General features: G+C 42.2%; 1 protein-coding gene across 1 annotated transcript in view; it reads left to right on the top strand.

Annotated features, from left to right (window-relative positions):
* NEK10 (NIMA related kinase 10) overlaps positions 1–21,322 on the top strand; it is a 210,985-nt gene extending 189,663 nt beyond the window's left edge. Inside the window, exons 32-36 of the mRNA XM_023554898.2 lie at positions 102–202; positions 6,911–7,021; positions 18,765–18,873; positions 20,906–20,958; positions 21,045–21,322. Of these exons, the coding sequence (XP_023410666.2) occupies positions 102–202; positions 6,911–7,021; positions 18,765–18,873; positions 20,906–20,958; positions 21,045–21,104 (434 nt within the window). The 3' untranslated portion in view covers positions 21,105–21,322. The remainder of the gene's footprint in view (positions 1–101; positions 203–6,910; positions 7,022–18,764; positions 18,874–20,905; positions 20,959–21,044) is intronic.
* The last annotated feature ends 657 nt before the right edge of the window (positions 21,323–21,979 follow it).

Raw genomic sequence — 21,979 nt, 5'->3', positions numbered from 1 at the left:
TAATTTTTTTTTTTTCAGAATTTTACCCTATTCTCCACTAATAGTCACTATTGAAAGAGAAACTGGATTTCTTACCTAACTGCAGAATTTATCATCCACAGCCTCTGCAGGGATTGCTGTGTCCCAGAGGAAAGTACGTCAGATCAGTGACCCTATCCAGCAGATCTTAATTCAGCTACATAAAATCATCTACATCACACAGGTCAGCGGTCCAGTTTCTAATTTTCTTTGCTTCCTGAATACAAGTTTGGCGCTAATGCTGCTGAAGAACTATTCTGAGAACTTTTAGTTAGAAGGAATGCTTGTTCTTATCCTCTGCAGCTACATATATGTGGGGACACTGTGGCTTAGTGTCAGAAACCAAACCACATACGTCAGGTATTCCCTGTGGCTCCTAGCCTGCTGTCTCACTCTTTGCACCCAACCTAAAAACAAAACCAAAACACGTCGACACAAATGGCCCTTCAATGTGGGGGTGAAAATGAGGACACAATTTCTGCACAACACGGGTTATTAAATTAAGTGGATGTGTTTCTTTCAAGTGTTCAGCGGTGGGAGAAAAATCTAAAGAATATGGGGAGAGCATATAGAGGGAGAACCCACCACCTGGGCTGGGGACAAATACCCAAGAAAGGAACAAATAGGGAAGAAGACACTTTTCCTGGGTGGAGTTCTAGACCTTGCTGGAAAAAAAAAGGGTAGAGAAATTTTCCAAAGTGCTATGCAAGGGACATTTGCAGGGGAGCCTCCCACTAGGGTACCAGGGCAAGCCATCCACAGTGAGGTACCGTGCTATGGAACTTGTTGGAAATCAGTTTGTGAGGGTGGTGTACTGGGAGGTCCCCCTTGATGGGGCCAGGAGAAGCTGCCCATGGGTAGGTGCTGCACCATGGAACAATCTAGGAAACAGCCCACAGGACTGGCGCCATTGAAACTTACAGGGTCGGGGTGGTGGCAAGCACCACTAGATGTTTAGGAGCAAGGCAAGACAGGAGTACTGCAGAACTAGAAGGAAAAACCCATCCTCCTCTGGTGTCCTCCTCCAGTGCCCCTGTAATGGTTCCTACCAATAAAGCTTCATATCCTGCCAGCTGGTTAGGGAGAAATGTTTTGGTATCATAAGCAGAGCAATGAAGGTGGACCTGGATCTGAAAGGCAGTAAATTGAATCATGGCATATTTTACCTGGTGGACAGGACAAGGAGTGCTCTTCTCCGGGACCTACCCATATCTGAGTTCTATTTGCTATCCTTCCAATTCCTCCCTGCAGCCTGGGAAGTTTTTATTTTTCGTGGGGTTGGGTAGCCTGGCTCCTGTCCATCAGGTGTTCTCCCACATCTGGTGTTCTTCTCCGTCACCCCGAAGGCTAAGCTTTTGAGACTCAAAAGTCTAAAATTGATTACTTTTTTCTCTATTTTGTGCTGTCAACCTTTCTCTTAAGAAATCACATAGAATCGCCTGACCAAATGAAAGGGAGTGAAGGGGTACAAGGAAACATGAAGGGGCAACTTCGTTAATAAATCAAGAGATTATTCAGCTGTATCTATATTGAATAATGATCTTATATTCAAAAATGCATTTTACGTTTAAATACTGATATAGAAAGATTGGAAATGCATTCTAAATCTAGTGTTATGGAAATAGCTTTAAATAACTGTTCAGTTACCTCCACTATTAGGTATTAAACTGAGAGAAAATATCCTTTGAAATTTCCATATGCCTGTCTTGCTAATTTTTATATAACAAAAGAATTTTAATGGATGTATTCCATGTCTTTATTGGATTTCAAAGTATTTTTTAAAGCAAGAGTGAAGCTATTATAAATATCTTATTATTATGCCTTTTAAACTGCCAGTGTAACAAATGATTTCATATTTTTTGGCAAGATGGCATTCCAGCAAGTTCAGATATAACCGTTGTGAGTTTCAAAATGCATTTTCAGACTACTTTGAAGTTTATGACATTGCACTTGGTAAGGAACGATTCCCCTCCGGGGAACTTGAACTTCACAGTGCAAAACAAAGTCAGTGCCTTTCAAATAAAGGAAAAAAATACAAGTCTAAAAACTATGCTAGTGTATTTGCTGTGGCTTCAAAACCAAGATCGGTTTTCTCTCTCTGCTAATTGCATGGGAAAATTGCTGGAAGTAATACTGAATTGACCAAACAAGCAAAGAAACTCTTGTTATTCGCATATGCTTATTTACCAGCACAAACTCTCACAGACTCATGCTATGGTGGCCGCTATATCTGCGGGGCCAGATATCTCCAGACAACCTGCAGATGAACAAACAGGGGAGACGTCTTACTTCAGACTGGTGGTGGCCTTTCCTGCCCAGTTTCCATGGAGTAGATCTGTGAAAATCATCTTTCAAAAGGCAGAATGTTAAAACCCTTACCCTGCCTTTTACTGACTTGGCATGTTTTCATCAAAACAGAAACAATGATCTTAAGACCAGCCAGCTAGGAACCAAATCGGTGGTTCACTTCCATTTGCTGGAAGCCAAAATCTATCTTTGGGCATATAAGGTGACCGAAGTACACATGTTAACTTTTCTGTTGTTATTGCTTACGTAAGACTTGGGCCGCCAACTCAGGCATGAGATTTAGTGCTATAGTTATATCTTGATTGTTTTGTTAATTAAATGGTTTTGAAACTCAACACACAGCAGCTTTAAAAAATCAAACATCTGCCTCCTAGAGAACAAACGGGCGGTGTGGTTGGAGCTCCTTGAGCTTGCCATTTTAACAATCACAGTTGTTGCCAAAAGAAAAAACAAACGTGATTGGAAATAGAAAGGTGCTGTCCTCAGGTGAAATTATTCTCCTGTCATCAGTGAAGCGTGCTATTCCTCCAGCAGTAGGGTTGGGTGAGAAGGGAGCTGTCCATGCCTCCCCTCCTAAGCTGGAGGTCTTCCTCACTAACGGCCAGAGTGACTGGGATTAAATAGAGTACGATATTAGGGCAAAGCTGTGTCTGTCACGTTGACTCATGTTTCGGAGTTATAAATTCTGAGTTCTACATCTTGCGTATTTAGTTTAATGATAATCTTTGAATTTGTTTTTAGCATTTAGGGAAACCTTTTAAGTGGCAATAGGGCTAAATATCAACATCTTTTATAGAATAAGATGTTAATTCAAGTCTTTTCATCCAGTGGGGACCTGTGAACTATGGATGGTCTGCTGGTCTATTTTTGGAGATACAAGAGAATGCAGTTCTTTAAAAAGAACCCACATATTATACAAGTATGAGAAAAAAGCCAGCATAAGACACGCAGATGAGATGTCACTTGTTCTTTCCTTACTTTGTGAGGTATAATAAAAACAAACAAAATAAGACAAGTCTTTGGATGTATGACTTTGAGGAAGTCATTATCGTCTCTAGAATCAGTTTCTTCATCAGTAAACTGGGGGTACCTTACAGGTCTGATTGTGACCCTCAGATGAAATGAAGTGTTTGGAAACATAAACTGTAAAGCACCATTCCACGGTAATACTGGTGGGGGCGGTGTTTGCTGTAGCATAATGGTTATGCTAGAAGTTACACTACCTGAGAAAGTATCCTTTCATGTTACATAACCTTTAAACTTTGATTTACTCACTTATGAAATAAACCTGTTGCCTTCAATTCCAACTTGTAGCCACCCTATAGGACCGAGTAGAACTTCCCCAAAGGGCTTCCAAGGAGCGGCTAGTGGATTCAAACTGCCGATCTTTTTGGTTAGCAGCCATAGCTCTTAACTACTGAGCTACCAGGGCTCACTATGAAGCAGTACCTGCTTTATGAGCTTGTTTTGAAGAACAAATGAATAATACACATAAAGGAGTAATCATAGTGCCTGGAACATAGAAATCATAAGTAGTAAAATTAATATTCTATTCTTAACATTCTATCCCTTATATATATTATTATGCTTATAAGGATTCCTGGTGGCACAGTGGCTAAGAGCTCCGCTGCTAACCAAAAAGGTCAGTGGTTTGAACCCACCAGTCGCTCTACAGGAGAAAGACGTGGCAGTCTGCTTCTGTAAAGATTGCAGCCCTGGAAATGCTGTGGGGCAGCTCTACTCTGCCTATAGTCATTAGGCGTCAGAGTCGACTCAACTGCAGGGGCTGGTTTGGGTTTTTGGTTTTATACTTATATGTAGTTAAATTATTCATCAGTTATCATTCTGTGTGAAATTTTAAAATCTTGCCTGAAAACTTTGAAGATGAGGTGCTGTCCATAGAGGTGATTATTCCAATAAGATGCGGTAGCTTTCTAGACCGCCCTGTGTGTGAAACATAAGTTGACTGAATGTTAACTTACTCAACTCAAGCGGCTTTTTCTGAGGATTAATTCAGGCCATCAGGAGCAGTGAAAGGCAGCTCTAAGTTAACTAGAACCCAAAACCAAACCTGTCGCCCTCTAATCGAATAATACTGACAGATGCCAGTACTGGGGAAACCCCTCTCTGAAGGAAACAGTGAACCCACTGGTGCTTCAGACCTTCAGAATTTGCTGTACCAGACAGATACTTCACACAAGCTTGTTGCCTGTGCCTTTGAGAACCACCTCAAAACCACCCAGGGCAGCAACTTGGTGGTCTTGGGCAACACTGCCCTCTGGTGTTTAATTCAGGGAAATGGCTACCTCTGGTGGTTAGAATAGGGGATTATCAAAGCAGTATGTCTCTCCAGGTACTTTCCCCATCCCCTCACCACTCCAGTCCATCCGCTTACAAGGAAAGTGTGCGTAGTCGTAATTATTGCTGTCCTTTGGCTCACACATTGAAGGAAAAGGGGAGGTCAAGATACAGAAAGAAAGAGACAGAGAAAGAAACATGGCCTGTTTCTATCCTAAGTTAAATTCATTCCACTTTTGCTCAGCTCTCATGCACGCATATATCATCCTCATTTTCCTTCTCATCTGTCTTCCACCTGTTTGTTCATAAAAGCTGGGACATCTCTCTCTGTCTCTTTCTGTATCTTGACTTCCCCTTTTCATTCAACGTGTGAGCCAAAGGACAGCGATAATTACGACTCTCTTCTGGAGCGGGGTCACGGAGTAGTAATCACATTCGACCAAGATAAAAGAAAGCTGTAAGTATTGACATAAAAAGAGATTACGAGAAGTTCAATGCCGTCAAACTACAAAACCTTTCAGGGTATACCGAAGGGCTTTGGAATCTCCAGAACAGTCTTAATTCTCTAATTAAACTTGCTTTGACTCAAGCACTAGCGTTAAAGATGCATTTAAAAAACATTTTCCGAGTGCATTGTTTTTCTGCTTCGTATAATGATAGTGCCTCCTGATGGGCCCTTGAGCCTGTTGTGTTTGGGATGATGGGCAGTTTTGCTTTGGCTCTAAAATCAGCTGTTGTGAGCCTCATAGGCTCTGTTATCCTCTCTCCTGTTACCTTTTGTATATCTCCCTGGTCCTTGTGTTAGTCAGGATAAGGTAAGTTATGCTGCAGTAGCAGATATATAAAAAAAAAAAAAACCATTTCCTGGCTTTACACGATGAAGATTTATTTCTCACTTAGCTGATATTTGACCGGCCCGAGGGCCCTCCTCCATATCGTGGGTGTGCCACCTGGAAAGGGCAGAGATAGAGGAAGCACACTGGGTTTGAACTCCTCGTTCTCCAGTGACACACGTCATTTTAATGGGCCAAAACTAGTCCCGTAGCACCAGCCACCTTGTAAGGGGGTAGCAGCAGTGGTGGTGGTAGTGATAACGGTGTCTGCCATATTTGTCTTTCTTTTTTTCTGAGTTTTGAGCCCCATTCTTGTTTTTATCTTAGAAGCTCCTGCTACCACATTTCCTTTCCTGCCCTAGCCTCTTCCATTTTTCATTTTTTTTAATTGGTTCCTTTTCCTCTCCTTTCAAGTCCTCTCTCTGTTTCAAACAGAACCAAATGTCATTTTGCCCCTGAAGCCCCTTATAATTCTCATTTTTCCCTCTGTTATCCTTCTCCCAAGCTTCACTTCATCCCTCTTTGCTTCCTGAGACCTTTGACTTCTCTGTATAAATCTAACTTGCAAAGCATTATAAAATTAATTTTTGGAAATCCCCATTTTTATCCAATCACCCTATTTTCTAAGACCCTGTGGTGACTTCCTGTAGCACATTTATTAAAACTAAATCACCCTGGCTCAGCCCTAATACAGTCGTGTGGCGCATAACATCCGTTCAGGCAATGTCCGACCACATATACGTCCATGTAATAGGCTTTATGGCAGTCCGTTCTTATGTTATGAGTTGTCCATAAGTTGGATGTTCATAACCTGGAGGGATTGTAATATGGTGTTTGCAAAACGTCCAAATCACATAATGTCCCATTTCACAGAAGGTTTTGTGGACGTTAAGCAATGCATGACTGTGTATCCTAATTCATTCCATCCTTCTCCTGGATAAGATTTGTCCCTCATATCAGATCACTCTCCGGCTGAGTCTTCAGGAGCACTCAGACGCAGGCATTTGACTGTGTACTAATGCACATACCCTCCTTTCGCTCTAAAGTATCAGGACAAGAGCCAGGGCTGGGGTGTTTAGCGTAGCTCTGGGCATGTGGTAAGCACCTAAAGATCTGATCACATGCATCTTAACCTTGTCAAAGCTACAGAGTTCAATTTATGTGTGCAACTAATAAATCATTGAGCTTTTACGTGAAAATAATATCAATAAATTGGAAGAATAAGGTAAACAGAAGCAGCCTTTGGAAAGGAAGCAGAGTAATGGATCTCACTCCTTCTGGGTTGTAGGATGGAGTTGTAGCATGTAGCCGCATGCTGTTGGAGTCAGACCTAAATTCTTATTTAGTCCTGTTGAGTGACGGTCCTTATGCTGACCGTCCGTAAGTGCGCCCAGGGAGCCGGCTGTGCGGTATTAACAATTTGGTTATAATGAGTGTCTTCTCTTTTCATGCAGCTTCCTCCGGCCCTGCACCATAATTTGAAAAGAAGGATTATAGAGAGATTCAAGAAATCCCTCTTCAGCCAGCAGAGCAACCCTTGCAATTTGAAATCTGAAATTAAAAAGGTACAGTATTCTGTATATAGGAATTCTTTTGGTTAAAAAAACCACATCATAAGAGTTGTATTTTGTACTTCTTGCGTCTTGGACTTTAAGCCCCATCTCTGTTAAGGGCTATTATCACTGCTTTAAGATACCCGACTGGGGATATGTCTTTGCCTCTAATTTTCTCATCTTTCTTTCTGTACCCATCATTTTCAGAAGAGGGATAAAAAGTTCTTTGAGCATTACTGCATGTTTGCCTAATAATACATGTTATTAAAACACCTTTAATTTTTAAATGTACATATTTTACCCCCTTTTAGAGGATTGTTCCCAGTATTTTATTAGAATAGTGCTCAACAAGCCCCTAAATTGAAAGGTAAGGGCTGAGTTTTAGCCCCTGACAAGCTTTGCCACTCTGAACAGGTCAGTTAACCAGCTGAGGCCTTGATTTTTTTTTTTTTTTTATCATCACCCGTGTGTTTCAAAGGTCTTTACTGTCTTTGACTTGTACAATCTGCTGAACTTTGGGTACCAGTAAATATTGCTCTTCATAGACATAAAAACTAGATCACAAACAAGATATGTCAGCCAGGTAGGAAGACAGCTGTTTACCTCTGGTGAACACGGCTTGGTGACAGGTGATCCCTCAGTCCTGCTTGCTAGCCGTGTTGGATACTGCCCTGGAGGTGGTCCTGAGCTCCGAGGCTCTTGTTCCTGAAGGCTTTAGGCAGAAGCAGCATAACTCCCCTGGATGAGAAGCTTGGCCTATTTTTGGATTTTATCATATACTTAAATTTGGCTTAGTCATGCTTCCAAGGAACTTTTCCTTTAAGGTTTCTCCCCCCCGCCCCCCAAGAACCCATTCTTAAGCATGAACTTATTCAGGAAATATGATGGACTCTTTGATACAAAATGCAAGCAGTATGTTTTTGCTTTGTTGCCTTCTGTCATTGGTGCCCACACACACACACACTCACGCACACAAAGGAGATGGGCAGGGAGGTGGAGATAGCTGCAGGTGAACAAAACATAGACCCACCTCATCAGAGCTTAGAGAGCGGAGATGCCTTTGATGGGTTGTGTTGGCAAAAAGGACCAAGAAACAAAGAAACCAAGAGATCAAAGCCAAAGTGGAAGAGATCTCCGATATTTATTTCATGACATGTATATACTATATCACGAATACCAACAAATTTATTTTAAAAAGTTAGAAGCTCAGATCGCCCATGAAAAGATTACATGTTGCTGGGGTTTATTATTATTCCAATGATACTCAGAATAATCCAGTTTGTACACAGACTCATTTTAAGCAAAATCCCAGTTTCGTGGGATGAAAGTGCTGCTGGCTGCCTGATACATAAAGCCAGCTGCGTCTCTTCCCCCACTCGTTGTTTTTCTGTCAGCACACGTCCTTAAAGCCGATCATTTTCTCTTTTATTACTTAGGTTTTGGGTTCTGTATCCTGTTCCTGCTGTCTGTCTTTCCTCCCCTGATAGAGAAGAGACTTTCTTTTGTTAAGTTGCCTCTGTATCATGCCCGCATCTCTAATTGGAGCACTTCCCTCCTGTTCTCCTTGGCTTTTTTTTTTTAATTAATTTTTATTGTGCTTTAAGTGAAAGTTTACAAATCAGGTCAGTCTCTCATACAAAAATTTACGTATACCTTGTTATACACTCCTAATTGCTCTCCCTCTAATGAGGGAGCACAGTTCTTCCCTCCACTCTCTCTCCTCGTGTCAGTTCAGGTAGCTTCTGGCCCCCTCATCTCCCCTCCAGACAGGAGATGCCAGCATAGTCTCATGTGTCTACTTGATCCAAGAAGCTCGTTCTTCACCAGTATCATTTTCCATCCCATATCCCAGTCCAATCCCTGTCTGAAGAGTTGGCTTTGGGAATGGTTCCTGTCTTGGGCTAACAGAAAGTCTGGGGACCATGGCCTCCAGGGTCCTTCTAGTCTCAGTCTGACCATTAAGTCTGGTTTTTTAATGAGAATTTGGGCTCTGCATCCCACTGCTCTCCTGCTCCCTCAGAGGTTCTCTGTTGTGTTCCCTGTCAGGGCAGTCATCAGTTGTGGCCGGGCACCATCTAGTTCCTCTGGTCTCAGGCTGTTGTAGTCTCTGGTTTATGTGGTCCTTTCTGTCTCTTAGGCTCATAATTACCTTGTGTCTTTAGTGTTCTTCAGTCTTCCTTGCTCCAGGTGGCTTGAGATCTCATTGGCTTTTTTATTCCAGCTGTCCTGAAGTGATTCTGATTCATGGTGACCACATGTGTGTCAGAGTAGAACTGTGCTCCATAGGGTTTTCAATGGCTCATTTTTCAGAAGTACTATCTTTTTACACAAATAACACACGTTCTACGTTTGTTTGCCAACTGCAACATGTACAGAAAGATTGGCCTAGCAGCACTTATGAAACCACCTCACGGGGAGTGGAAGGGCGTGGTTTGCAAATGAAGAAAGCACGGGCTATGTGCGTAAAATGCAGCGGATACCCAGGGTTTTCTTCTGAGGTACCTTCGGCTGGACTTGAACCTTCAGTCTTTCAATTAGCAGCCAAATGCTTAACTGTTTTTACCACCCAAGGAAATCCTGAATCATTTGAGAGCTGCTCAATTCTCACGAGCAAAAGAGCCTCCTCTTGACTGGGGAAGTAAACTCAGAGCTTTGTGGGGTGGCAGGCAGAGGGCATTTGGGGAGCACAGGCAAGGGATGGACTCATCCTTATTTTCATCTTGGTTAAGAGGCAGATAAAACTCTCCTCGGAAGAATGCCATTAGTCCCTGCTCTGATATTACAAGCACGTGGCCATCTATGGAAGGTCTGGTGCGGATCCTCAGGTCGGAGAAGGGCCTATATGTGGTTTAGAATTTAGGGGTTGTAAAAGGGGAACACTCAGCTCCAGGACTCAGCTTGTGGTCAACAGAAGGGCAGCCCCAGTGTTCCACAGGATGCCCCTGGCTTGTGAGCCATCCCCCGTGTTGGTGGTTCATACCATCGTGGTGTAGACGCTCCTGAGCCAGGGAGGCAGGTCTTGTCTCCTGTGTGCTAAAGACATCTCCAGCCTGGGAGGCTGAAATACTTATTTTTCACCACTGAGCTAAGAAGCTACCTTCTCCATAAAAACCGTCTCTCATTTTCCCTGTCTGGAATTAATCTCCCCTTTCTCTATGCTTGAATCACTTTTTCATTCATATTACTGTGTTTTAAATAGCTATTTAGCTGCCTTACTTTTCCATTTCCCCCAAAGGCATCAAATGTGTCTTTTTTATCCTTGATTCCCCAGAGCATTGCACAGTGCTTGGCACATAGTAGGGTAGGTACTCAGTGCGCAAGTGGTGAATAAATGAAAGAAGCCCACATGCCCATTGAAACCTAAACAAGAAGAGTGTGTGACCTTTGTTTCCCTCCATTGCTGGAATAATCTTTTAATAGAGATCATTTTTATTCAGAAAAGCATTTTTTTTGTCCCTGTTTAGTCATAGGGAGACACTGGTGGTGTGGTGGTTAAGTGCTACGGCTGCTAACCAAAGGGTCAGCAGTTCGAATCCACCAGGCGCTCCTTGGAAACTCTGTGGGGCAGTTCTACTCTGTCCTATAGGCTCGCTATGAGTTGGCATCAACTTGACAGCACGGGGTTTGGTTTGGTTAGTCATAGAGGAGAGTCCTTGGGTGGTACAAATGGTTAACATGCTTGGCTGCTAACTAAAATGTTGGCTGTTTGTATTCACCCAGAGGTGCCTTGAAAGAAAGGCCTGGAAATCTACTTTTGAAAAACCAGCCATTGAAAACCCTGTGGAACACAATTCTGTACTGACACACATGGGGCCACCATAAGTCAGAATTGACTCGATGGCAACTGGTTTTTTTTTTTTTTTTACGGTCATGGTGGAGTGGCCTTTGGTTGGCACAGTCACCCCACACCTAAAGGCTGTGTAAATGGTGATAGCACATAAAATGCCCTTGATTTTCACCTTCCCCTTTGAAACATCTTCTGAACTCCAGGGACCCTTTGTCTCCAGTTTGAAGGAGGTAGAGTTGTTATGGGATTGTTGTACCCACTTAATATAAGACTCCAAATGATTAAAAAAAAAGTTGCCGTCAAGTTGATTCCGACTCATGGAGACCCCATGTGTGTCAGGGTAGAACTATGCTCCATAGGGTTTCAATGGCTAGTTTTTCAAAACTAGATTGCCAGGCCATTCTTTTGAGGCACCTCTGGGTAGACGCGAACCTTTAACCTTTTGATTAGCAGCTGAGTGTGTTAACCATTTCCACCACCCAGGGACACTGAAGGATACATCGAGGCATCAAAATAATGCAAAGGCGCTTTTCTAAGAAATCAAGATCTTTATCTCAGCAAAGTGGCTTTCAGCCCGGTGGTGCTCAGCCTTGGCTAGAGTTGCTTGGGAGAACAAAGCAAGTGTGTAATCTTATCTGTGTCTTTGGGAGCTGGGATTTTCAGCATGGAAGAAAGGAAAAACAGAAGTAGGATAGAAGACGTTAATTTGAATTAGAATTGCAAGTGTCAGTATGAATGAGTATGAATTCACGATGAGTCTTATCTGTTAAAAATATACGGATTTCCTAATATTTTCGCTACAAAGGTCTAGAAACTAATCCAGTAGAAATGAGCAACCCCAGCACCCAGGGCTCCTTGGAGATACAGCTGATCGCAGCTCTAGGGCAGGATGAGAGTGGGATGTCTGGACATAACAGCATAGCAAGGATGCCATCAAAGACTACTGAGGGTGTGGCGGAGGACTCAGGAGCCAGCTTGAACAGGCTCCCACTGTCTCCCACTGGGATAATTGGGGCATCAATAAATAACAACTGCAGTGGATTGAAAGCATCGAACATATTTAAATCCAGGAGTTCATAATGATCCTCAGAATTAATCCCTTATTAGATGCCTTTGGAGAATGCTAGGTGACCAACTCATTATCCTGAAAATTATTTACACATGGACAGAATCAAGCGTTTATCCTACGGCACTGGGTTCCCTTATGAATCCTATCTCGGGGTTACTAAATGGTCGACGAGGAGGAGTTTCTCCTTATGGAAGTACTTCAGCCAAGAAGTGCCAAAGGTATAAAAGAATATCACCATTTTGCAGCCCCTAATAATGGAAACCCTGGTGGTGTAGTGGTTAAGTGCTGTGGCTGCTAACCAAAATGTCAGCAGTTGAAATCTACCAGGCTTTCCTTGAAAACTCTATGGGGGCAGTTCTACTCTGTCCTATAGGGTTGCTGTGAGCTGGAATCGACTTGATGGCAATGGTTTTTTTTTTTTTTTAACTGAATCGACTCAATGGCACATAACAACAACAGAACAAGACACAATTGCCAATGGCTGCTAACTTCACAAAAAGAGAGACAGTCGGACGTTGAATGCCTCCCCGTAGAAGCACACAGCACCATCTATGAAGTGTTCTTGCCAAAACTTTGAATCTAAATGAATCAAACCTCTAGATGAGAGGCCAGTAAACTATGGCCCTCAGGCCAAATCCAGTCTGCTGCCTGATTTTGTAAATAAGTTTTTATTGGAACACAGCCACACCCATTTGCTTACATATTGTCTGTGGCCTCTTGCCCCATTACAATAAGAAAATTGAGTAGTTGTGGCTGAGACTATATGGCCAGCAAAGCTAAAAATATGGAGCCCTTCTGGCATAGTGGTTAAGAGCTTGGCTGCTAACCAAAAGGTCAGCAGTTTGAATCCACCAGCTGCTCCTTGGAAACCCTATGGGATGTTCTACTCTGTCCTAAATGGGCACTTTGAGTTGGAGTCCACTCTAGGGCAGTGTGTTTGTTTGTTTGTTTTGTTTTAATCTGACCCTTTAAAGAAAAAGTTAGACCTCTGCTCTAGCTATAGGTACCCATGTGCAGCAAATAAACTCATTGCCGTTGAGTTGATTCCAACTATGGGACAGAGTAGAACTGCCCCATAGGGCTTCCAAGGAGCAGCTGGTGGAGTCAAACTGCTAACCTTTTGATTAGCAGCCTAACGCTTAACCACTTTGCCACCAGGCCTCCCCTGCGAATAAAGGAATGTGTTAAATGACGCCATAGGAATAATCAGAAAAATCCAGACTACCAATTTCTACAGGACAAATGATTTGTTTTCATAAATAAATTGTAAGGACAGGAGAGAAAATGCAGAGAAAAGATTAAGAATTTTGGGGAAAAAAATTAACCATTTACAACATAGGGGCTTATTTCTTCTACTTGAACCAAAAAAAAAAAAAAACTCCCAAAATTTAAGATATATATTTATGAGACAATCAGGAAAATTTGAGCATTGATGGCATATTTAATTACATTAAGGAATTAGGAATTATTAGTTTCTCTTAGGGGGAATAATTGTATTGGGATTTTGTTTTAAAAAGAAACTCATTTTTTTAAAGAGCCATGCCGAAAACATGCACAGATGACAGGATAGAACATACATGATTTGCTTCCAGACCCTGGGGTAAAGAAGAGGTAGGAAGGCAGAGGAGATGTGAGTGAAACCAGACTGGCTATGTTTAAGCTGAGTGATGAGTACATAGAGTTTATTACATTGTTCTGTCATTGTAAATGTTTGAAATTTTTTATAATAAAAAGTGTTTGGTTTTTTGGTTGTTAAGAAAGAATTACCTGGGGAGTTTTTTGTTTTGCTTTTAGCATTAATGCCAAGCTCCTCGCCTACCAATGCCTGGGCGCTGGCATTTGGAAACAGCAAGGACTGAGAATCGATGTCGTTTGGATCAAGGAATAAAACAAAAGAAAGAATCTGGACCTAGATGGGAAGCGGTTGCTGCCATGCCCAGCAGTTCTCACATTTTGCTGCTTTAAAGCATCCCAGTGCACAGGCCACACCCCACACTAATTAAATCAGACTCCCGGGGGTAGGATCCAGGCATCAGTTTTGTTGTTGTTGTTTAAAGCTCCCAGTTGATTCCAGTACGCAGCCACGGTTGTGAACCAGTAGCCTGGGAAGCTCAGTGTCTCTCAAAGTGGCGCGAACGGTTTAGCCTACTAATCAGAAGGCTGGCAGTTGGAATCGAGCCAGAGGCACCTTGGGAGAAAGTCCCGGCAGTCTATGTCCACAAGATTACAGCCACTGAAAACCCTATTGAGTGCAGTCCCACTCTGACACACGTGGGGTCGCCGAGCCAGAATCTACTCAGTGGCGACTGGTTTGGTTTGGTTTTGGTTAATCCGTCTCCGGGGGATCTTGTTAACAAATGGGATCTGATTCAGTCGGCGTGCGGAGGGGCTGAGATTGGGCCTTCTGACAAACTCCGGTGGTTCTGATGCTGCCGATCCAGGGACACACTAGGGTAGTAATAAGGCCTAGGATATATGCTTGCCGACTATGAACTTACGGTGTATCCAGCAGATTTGGGAATTGGGATGAGAAAGATAGGCTGTCTAATAGGCCAAAAAATACTATCCAGATACAGTTACATCCAGGGTCCTATGATTCTACATTTCTGGCCAGCTCCCAGGTGATCCCAGTGCTGATGGTCTTATGGACCACACTTTGAGTGAAGAGGCCCAGGCAAAGCCCAGTGACGTTCTCCCTTTGTTGCAAAGTAGATAGATTACCCAGAACTGCTTCCTGTAAGCATGGGCCTCCCTGGCACTTCTCTTTGGTTCCTCAACGTCCACTTCACCTCAGATCAGCAAGGTCAAGTTTACCTTATGACAGCTGGCAGTCTTTTTAATTCCTAACCCTGGTGTTCCAGCTCTTTTCCAGGCAGAAAAGAGCATCTCAGACTTGAATCAGTGACTCCTGGGCATAAAACAGCCACGCCTTATATTTGGCTAGCCCTCTTCAGGGCCGCATGAGTGCATTATAAGGCAGTGGTGCCCAGCACTGACCTGTGTGGACCAGGTAGAGACACTCTTACAGCACAGCTCTCCCGTCCTGCTGGACCAGCTCACCGTTCACCCTCCAGCTCCCACACCACCTCCAGTGTCTGGGGTGCTGAGCTCTTGTGTAGTTAGTGTAGAACTGTGGTTTTCCAACTTTCTTCTAGCTTTGGAATTCTGAGAGACACAATCCTTGGTGGAAATGTCGATTCTGCAACAGCAGGGATGCTTCCAGTAGAAGTGAAGGGGAGATTGGGGTTCAAATCCCTGGAGCTTGGGAAATGCAGTGTAGGGATCGCAGTGGAGCTGATGATGGGCTCACGTGTGCGTGGGTGCGCGTGTGTGCGTGTGCATGTGTTTAAGAGAAGTGTACAAATATTGGACATTTCTGTCAACAAGACGGTCTATAAACATCTAACGAAAAAGTAATCGAAAGGGACTGGAAGGTGAAAAAAGATGATAAATAAGGCTATATGGTAGGTCTCAAAATGGTAAAATTCAGTTAAAGAGGACAAGGAAAACCTAAAGAAAATTAAACCAAGGCCTCAGGAGTGAGGGTGTAGTGGAACACGTTGAAAATTTTCTCACTCCTGAAACCTAACTTACATTTGGCACAGTTTCCTTCAGAGTCCTACCTCAGTCGGTTAGATTCCAAATAGTTTGTAGTGTTCTACCACAATGATAGCCCTACCTTATGACATGGAAAAGATGCAGTGTCGGGAATTTAATAAAGGTTACATCTGTAGTTTCTCATTGTTTTGTTCTATTTAGGTTTTGCTGAAAAGCACTCTATTCTCAATTGACCAATTAAGTGCCCACTCCTTGGAACCGTAGGTGTTTGTTTAGAGCAGTAGTAGAACCCTGTTACGTCAGCTAAGAAAGAAGGTCTTATTTTTTCTTCCAAACAGAACATGTGTGCTAAAAACAGAAGTTAAACACGGTTGGCAAGAGAGGGCTCACACAATATTGGTATAGGCCTGCTGAACCGCCTCAAAGCCTTGTCAACTCATAGGGGCACTGCATAAAGAACACCTGTTGTGTCATTCATATTTCCACCTGTCAGATGGACATTCCCTTTGCCATCCTGGCATGGCCAGAATTGGACTTCCTGCCTTCTTCTCTATTCCACCATCAGCATCTATGTCGTCAGAAGCCCCCGTTTTCCTTTTGCTTAGTCTTTAAACCTGATGAATGTTAGTCCCTGCCTTCATCCACAGGCCCTTCCCTCTGAGGGTTTGTAGTCCTTAGGCTGAAGGAGACAGCCAATGTGACACACGCGTTAGAACCTCACAAACTTCATTTTTCAAGGCTTGACATCAATGAGAAAGTCTTGTCCTTTCCATACGAGAATGTCAGGCTTGGCCTCTCCAGGTCACAATTCACAGACTTCACTGTGAGGCTTTAAACATCTTCCTGTCTGTGAAATCGTTAGGATTCCAAGGCGTACGCTTAATAATTAAGTGAGTGAAATAAGCTTTCTGTAATTAGGATGAGTATTTCAGCCAGCCAAATTACTCCTGTGCTAAACGCGATGAAAATATGCCACCTGAAGTCTTTTGAAAGGTAATACCAGGAACTCACTTTCAGCATCCTAAGGCATGTTAAGAAGCTTAGAGTGACTTTCTAGCTGAGATAATGAGAGATACAGAATTCTGAGGGCTGCCTCCATGGCATCCCGCAGCCCTGACGAGAAAGTTATTAAGCTGGTGATTATCAGATCCACCTGCATTACAGTATGTTACAATCTTGTCATTTTACAAATGGATTATTAACTTTATTACAAGCAAGGAAAATAAATGTTCAAGAAGAAAAAAGGTTAGAACCATGATTTTTTCCAACACTGCAGTGGGTTGTAGGTCTCTGAAAACATGGAGACTGGAAAACTCATAAATGATTTGTGTTTGCAGTATCCAAAGTACATTAGTGAAATAATTATCAATTGTTAGTATAAAGTATTTATATGTACCTCACTGTAATGCATATAAACCAGAAAACCTGCCGCCGTTGAGTTGATTCCAACTCGTAGCACCCTATAGGACAGAGTAGAACTGCCCCATAGGGTTTCCAAGGAGTGGGTGGTGGATTCGAACTGCTGACCTTTTGGTTAGCTGCCAAGCTCTTAACCAATGTGCAATCAGGGCCCCATAATACATATTTAAAAACAAACAAACCCATTGCCGTCGAGTTGATTCCAACTCATAGCGACCCTATAGGAGAGAGTAGAACTGCCCCATAGGGTTTCCAAGGAGCGCTTGGTGGATTTGAACTGGTGACCTTTTGGTAAGCAGCTATAGCTCTTAACTGCTATGCCAATACATATAGTGAGGTACATGTACAGCTCCATGTTTGCATATATATGCGTTCACCTGTGTGACAGCCACCCACATGGATACATAAACAACATCCAGCCTTACAGAAGGCTCTCTGGAAACCCTGGTGGCATAGTGGTTCAGTGCTATGGCTGCTAACCAAAGGGTCAGCAGTTCGAATCCACCAGGCACTCTTTGGAAACTCTACGGGGCAGTTCTACTCTGTCCTATAGGGTTGGTATGAGTCGGAATCGATTTGACGGCACTGGGTTTGGTTTGGTTTTAGAAGGCTCTCTAGTACCCTCTGCTGGTCCGACCCTACCCCTGTCACAAGGTAATTATTGTCCAGGATTGGCTCGAGGGCAACCAACAATAACAATAACAATTTCTGTCAGCATTAACGAATTGTTTTCCCTAACCATGAAAACGTATGTAAATGAATTTATACACTATGTATTCTTTTGTCTCTGGCTTCTTCTGCTTCACATTTATCCATGTTGGTGCGCATGTAGGTAGTTTGTCTTTTTTATTGCTTTGCAGAACCCCTCTGTATGAACACCGTACCACAATATACTTAGCCATTCTTCTGTCCATGGACATTTGGGTTTGTTCCGATAAAAGTGTGACAGACATTCTTGTATGTGTCTTTTGATTGACATATGCACCCATTTTTCTTGGATAACTACCTAAGGGTGGGTTTGCTGGGTCCTAGGGTGAGCATAGATTGTTGAACTTGACATACAGCCAAACTGTTTTCCCAAGTCGTTTTTTTAATTCACGAACAGGGTCTGTGCATCCAAGGTAACCACTATTGGATAGTCCAAATTGTGCCATTTGTTAATGGTTTATTAATATGAATGGATGTTTGAAAAGTATATTAACGCAGGTGCAAAAACTTGGCCAGCCCAAGTGCTGGTAAGAATTAAAAGTGAAAGAAAGGCGAAAAATGCTTATAGCCTAGAATTTTGTTTTAAAAATTCAGCTTATAAAGATGGACATTAAACAATTGGAACTATGATAAATTCTGTCACTGGTGAATTACTCTTTAAGGCAGAGTGTTGGGAAGAAATGTTTAGAGATTAAAATTAATTAACGGTGATTTAGAAAAGTGTGTTAAGAAACTAGTTTGCCTTGGTCACACAAGAAGGCATTGTTCAAAGCAGATACATGACAAAGATCGTGATTTGAGCTAAACATATTTTTCTGTTGAATAAGTGAAGTTTATTCCACCTACGCCTGGTAAAAATAACATCTTGATGTCCCAGGCCCCATGCAATTATTTTTCTATCCATTTTTATTTTTCTCTCATAAAGCTATATAGAGGTTTTTTTTTGTTGTTGTTTTGTTTTTTTCTTCATGTGGCCCAGAGAATTTTGTACTTGCTTTTATTTTATTTTTTTATTTTACTATAATTTGTCTGCCTCCAATTTGTAAGTTATTTTGGAAGGAAGAAGATGTCTCTTTGTTTACAAGGAATTGAAAACCACAGAGCACTCAATTTTCTGTATAGTGACACGGGGAAATAGGAAACCTCACACGGAGGCCTCATGTCATTTGTTTCTGAGCCTAAAATAAGATGTGGTTTTTCTTTTTCTGTTTCAGTTATCTCAGGGATCTCCAGAACCGATTGAGCCCAACTTTTTTACAGCAGATTGCCATTTATTACATCATTCATCAGGTGGAAATGGCCTGTCCCTAAATGACCCAACAGGTAATGGCCATCACCGTGGGAAATTGGGCTTTCGGATAGAAATACATTGTTTGGATCAACAGCTATCCCTAATAGATGATCTTCAATTTAAAAGAAAAATAGGTCTTATTTTCATTATCTCTAGCAATAGTGGAAGGAGCATCTGATAAGAATCTAGAAATTCTCCTGAGATTCATCTTGCCAAGTTGTGGCAGCTTCCTTGATCATTTATTAACACCGTAAATAAACAGCAGAAACTGTGTGGGTGAATTATATTTCCTTTTATTCCTTCCTGCTTATCTGATGATGGGAAGTCAAATGCCCAAAAGCATCATCCAGTGAGAGAAAAAGTAGAAACAAAGAGTATGAACACTTAAAATGGAGAAAATTTGACACTCACTTGAAGGCTTCACATCAGACAGATATCCGTCGTCCGCCCGCCCACCCACCCATCCATTTATTTTTGCAGACATTTCACTTAGGGAGGTGGTATAACATAGGGATTAATGGGACAAGTTTGGGAAACCTGAATGCCTAGGTTAAAATCTTGGCTAAAACATTTAGTAACTGACCTTGCGCTAGTTATCTAACCTCTCTGAACCCCAGTTTCCTTGCCTGTAAAATGGGGCTAAATATAGTACCTGCCTTATAGGGTTACATTGAGGATTAGCGAAAAGATAAAAAAAAGTACTTAGCCATTAGTAGGGGTTCAGTATAGTTTGATTCTTATTTGACCATACTTGAGCTCTAAGAAGAGGTTTGCAAGCTACTGTGAGGTTTCGGAGTTCCTGAACTATTTTCGAATCTCTGTGAACTATGGTTACATCACTCAGTGGAGTGGACGGAAGTGAAGCTTTTATGATTAAGGGAAGACATGTCTCCTCAGCCTGGAAAAGCAGTCACTCTTGTGGTTGCTTTTGTTGTTGCCTAATTTAGGCCAATCATTTTATTTATTATCAAACTTTCGCTAAGTCTAGGGCTCCTGGGATAAAGCAAACCTATGTAGGCAGAATTGCTTTTAAAATGGTCTCTGAGAAATCCGTAAGTTTGAGATGAAAAGTGGTCAAAAGTCATTTGCTTTCAAACGCATCTCCCAGGGCAAGTGAATGAGTCCTCAGGCCAAACTTCTCCTTACAGAGCAGCTCCCATGAAGTGAAGACCTCTGAGGGAAGGCTCTCAGAGGTCTGGTAGTGAGGTGACACACTCCTCCCAGGGCAGCCGGATGCCCCACCTCCAGACTGACCAAGCTGGCCCTCGTCACAGCCGGAGGGGCAAAAGCAAAGAAAGCAGAGATTGCCTGCCCTGTGGGAAACACCTGGAAGCTTGGCTTTAATGAGGAGATGCCATTATTCACATTTTCATGTCTTCCCCTCAACCTTCACCCCATTCTCTTTTCTCTAACCAAAGTGGCAGGGGAACCCCTAGGCCTCCACATGAGTCAGTGTGGACTGGTTTGAGTGGAAGCTGGTCAGCATGGCTTCGGGCAAGCTGGTGTGCGTTAAGGTGCTGGTATACTATACTCACACCAACCATTGAAAAAAGTCTCGTCTTTTGGCATTAAATGTAGTTTCTCTCCAGGCAGGCATACGAAAGGGTCAGATCTTGTCTTTCGCTTCTACTTTTGCCTGCCTCTCAGGGTGTATTTTCTTTCTAGCACATATTTACTGTTTTTACCATGTGGACTAGGGAGAGTGTCTTCATCAGAAAAGTCACCCATCAGGCAGTTGTGTTTGGAATTCTTGCCCATCTGCCCCCAACACACGCACACACAGATATGACCCTAACTTACTTAGTAATTTATACCATGAGCAATGCCCCTAAATCTGTGTGTATTATTTTGTGACGGCCACCCAAAAAAGTAAACAATGATTAAAGCAAGAGAAGTAAAGAGTTTGAATATCCAAAGCCAAAATAATTTGGAATCTGCTTGTAAGGACTCATCTTCATCATTTAGAAACTGACCTGTTTTCACTGCAGCTGAGGCATAATTGCCAATAAAGCCTTAAGGAAATGTGAACCAAATGTCAGACTTTCCATAATTTATCCATTTCAGGTCTATCCACCAGCTTTGACATGGAGGAGGGAATAACATATGAACAGATGCAGGTGAGGTTTCTGCAGGGCCTCTGCACAATTGTATCTTATTGCTTTGAGTTCACTACTGACCTAATTTTCTTTGTCTTCCAATTTAGACTGTGATTGAAGAAGTCCTAGAGGAAAGTGGCTATTACAATTTTACTTCTAACAGGTGAGACCCAGAGCTTGCTTTCAGACGTGAAGTTTGAATTGAGATAATCAGATGTTAGATTTGATTTCTCTATGCTTGATTCTGGGAACCCTGGTGGTGTAGTGATTAAGAGCTACAACTGCTAACCAAAAAGTCGGCAGTTGGAATCCATCAGGTGCTCCTTGGAAACTCTATGGGGCAGTTCTACTCTGTTCTATATGGTCGCTATGAGTAGGGATTGACTTCCTGGCAATGGGTTTTTTGGTTTTATCCTTGGTTCCAGGATTTTTTTTTTCCTTTTTTTCCAACTTTTATTTTAAATAATTTTTAAAAATATATGTGCTTAGACTAGATGCAAACATGCGTAGGGTATGTGTCCCAGCTTTTGTGTGGGCACAGCTGCCCTCTGTTGAAGCAGAAAGAGTGATCACTCAGTAGTAATTTAGTCTCACAAAATTAAATGAAAATTAACCTCCAAATTTTTTTTTAAACAGTTGTACTATTCTAGAAGAGCTGGAAACTCAGGTTTCCATCACTGAAATCTATCCATTATTTTTATGGACTCTTAGGGAGGAAGAGAAAAGAAAGATGTGACCAGACAAAGAAACATTTCTGGGGAATTTGAAAATCTGGCTGTGGGAATGGAACTTTGCTGTTACGTGTTGCCACTTACTTACTTACCCTAAGTGAGAAACCTCAGTTTATGGGGGCTGTATATTATCCTACAATATAACCACTGTTGACGTTCTAAAAATAGACTCTGTTTTATCAATTTCACCCAACTTTGGATTCTTGTAATTATTACTGAGGATGTAATTCAATACAGGGTTCGTTACCAAGCAAGTTAAAAAGAGCCCTGGTGTCACAGTGGTTAAGCATACGGCTGCTAAGGAAAGGTTG

The sequence above is a fragment of the Loxodonta africana genome, chromosome 27 (genome assembly GCF_030014295.1).
Source record: "Loxodonta africana isolate mLoxAfr1 chromosome 27, mLoxAfr1.hap2, whole genome shotgun sequence".
Lineage (NCBI taxonomy): Eukaryota > Metazoa > Chordata > Mammalia > Proboscidea > Elephantidae > Loxodonta > Loxodonta africana.
Note: the sequence above shows the minus strand (reverse complement) of the source record. Positions and strands in the feature narration are given on the sequence as shown.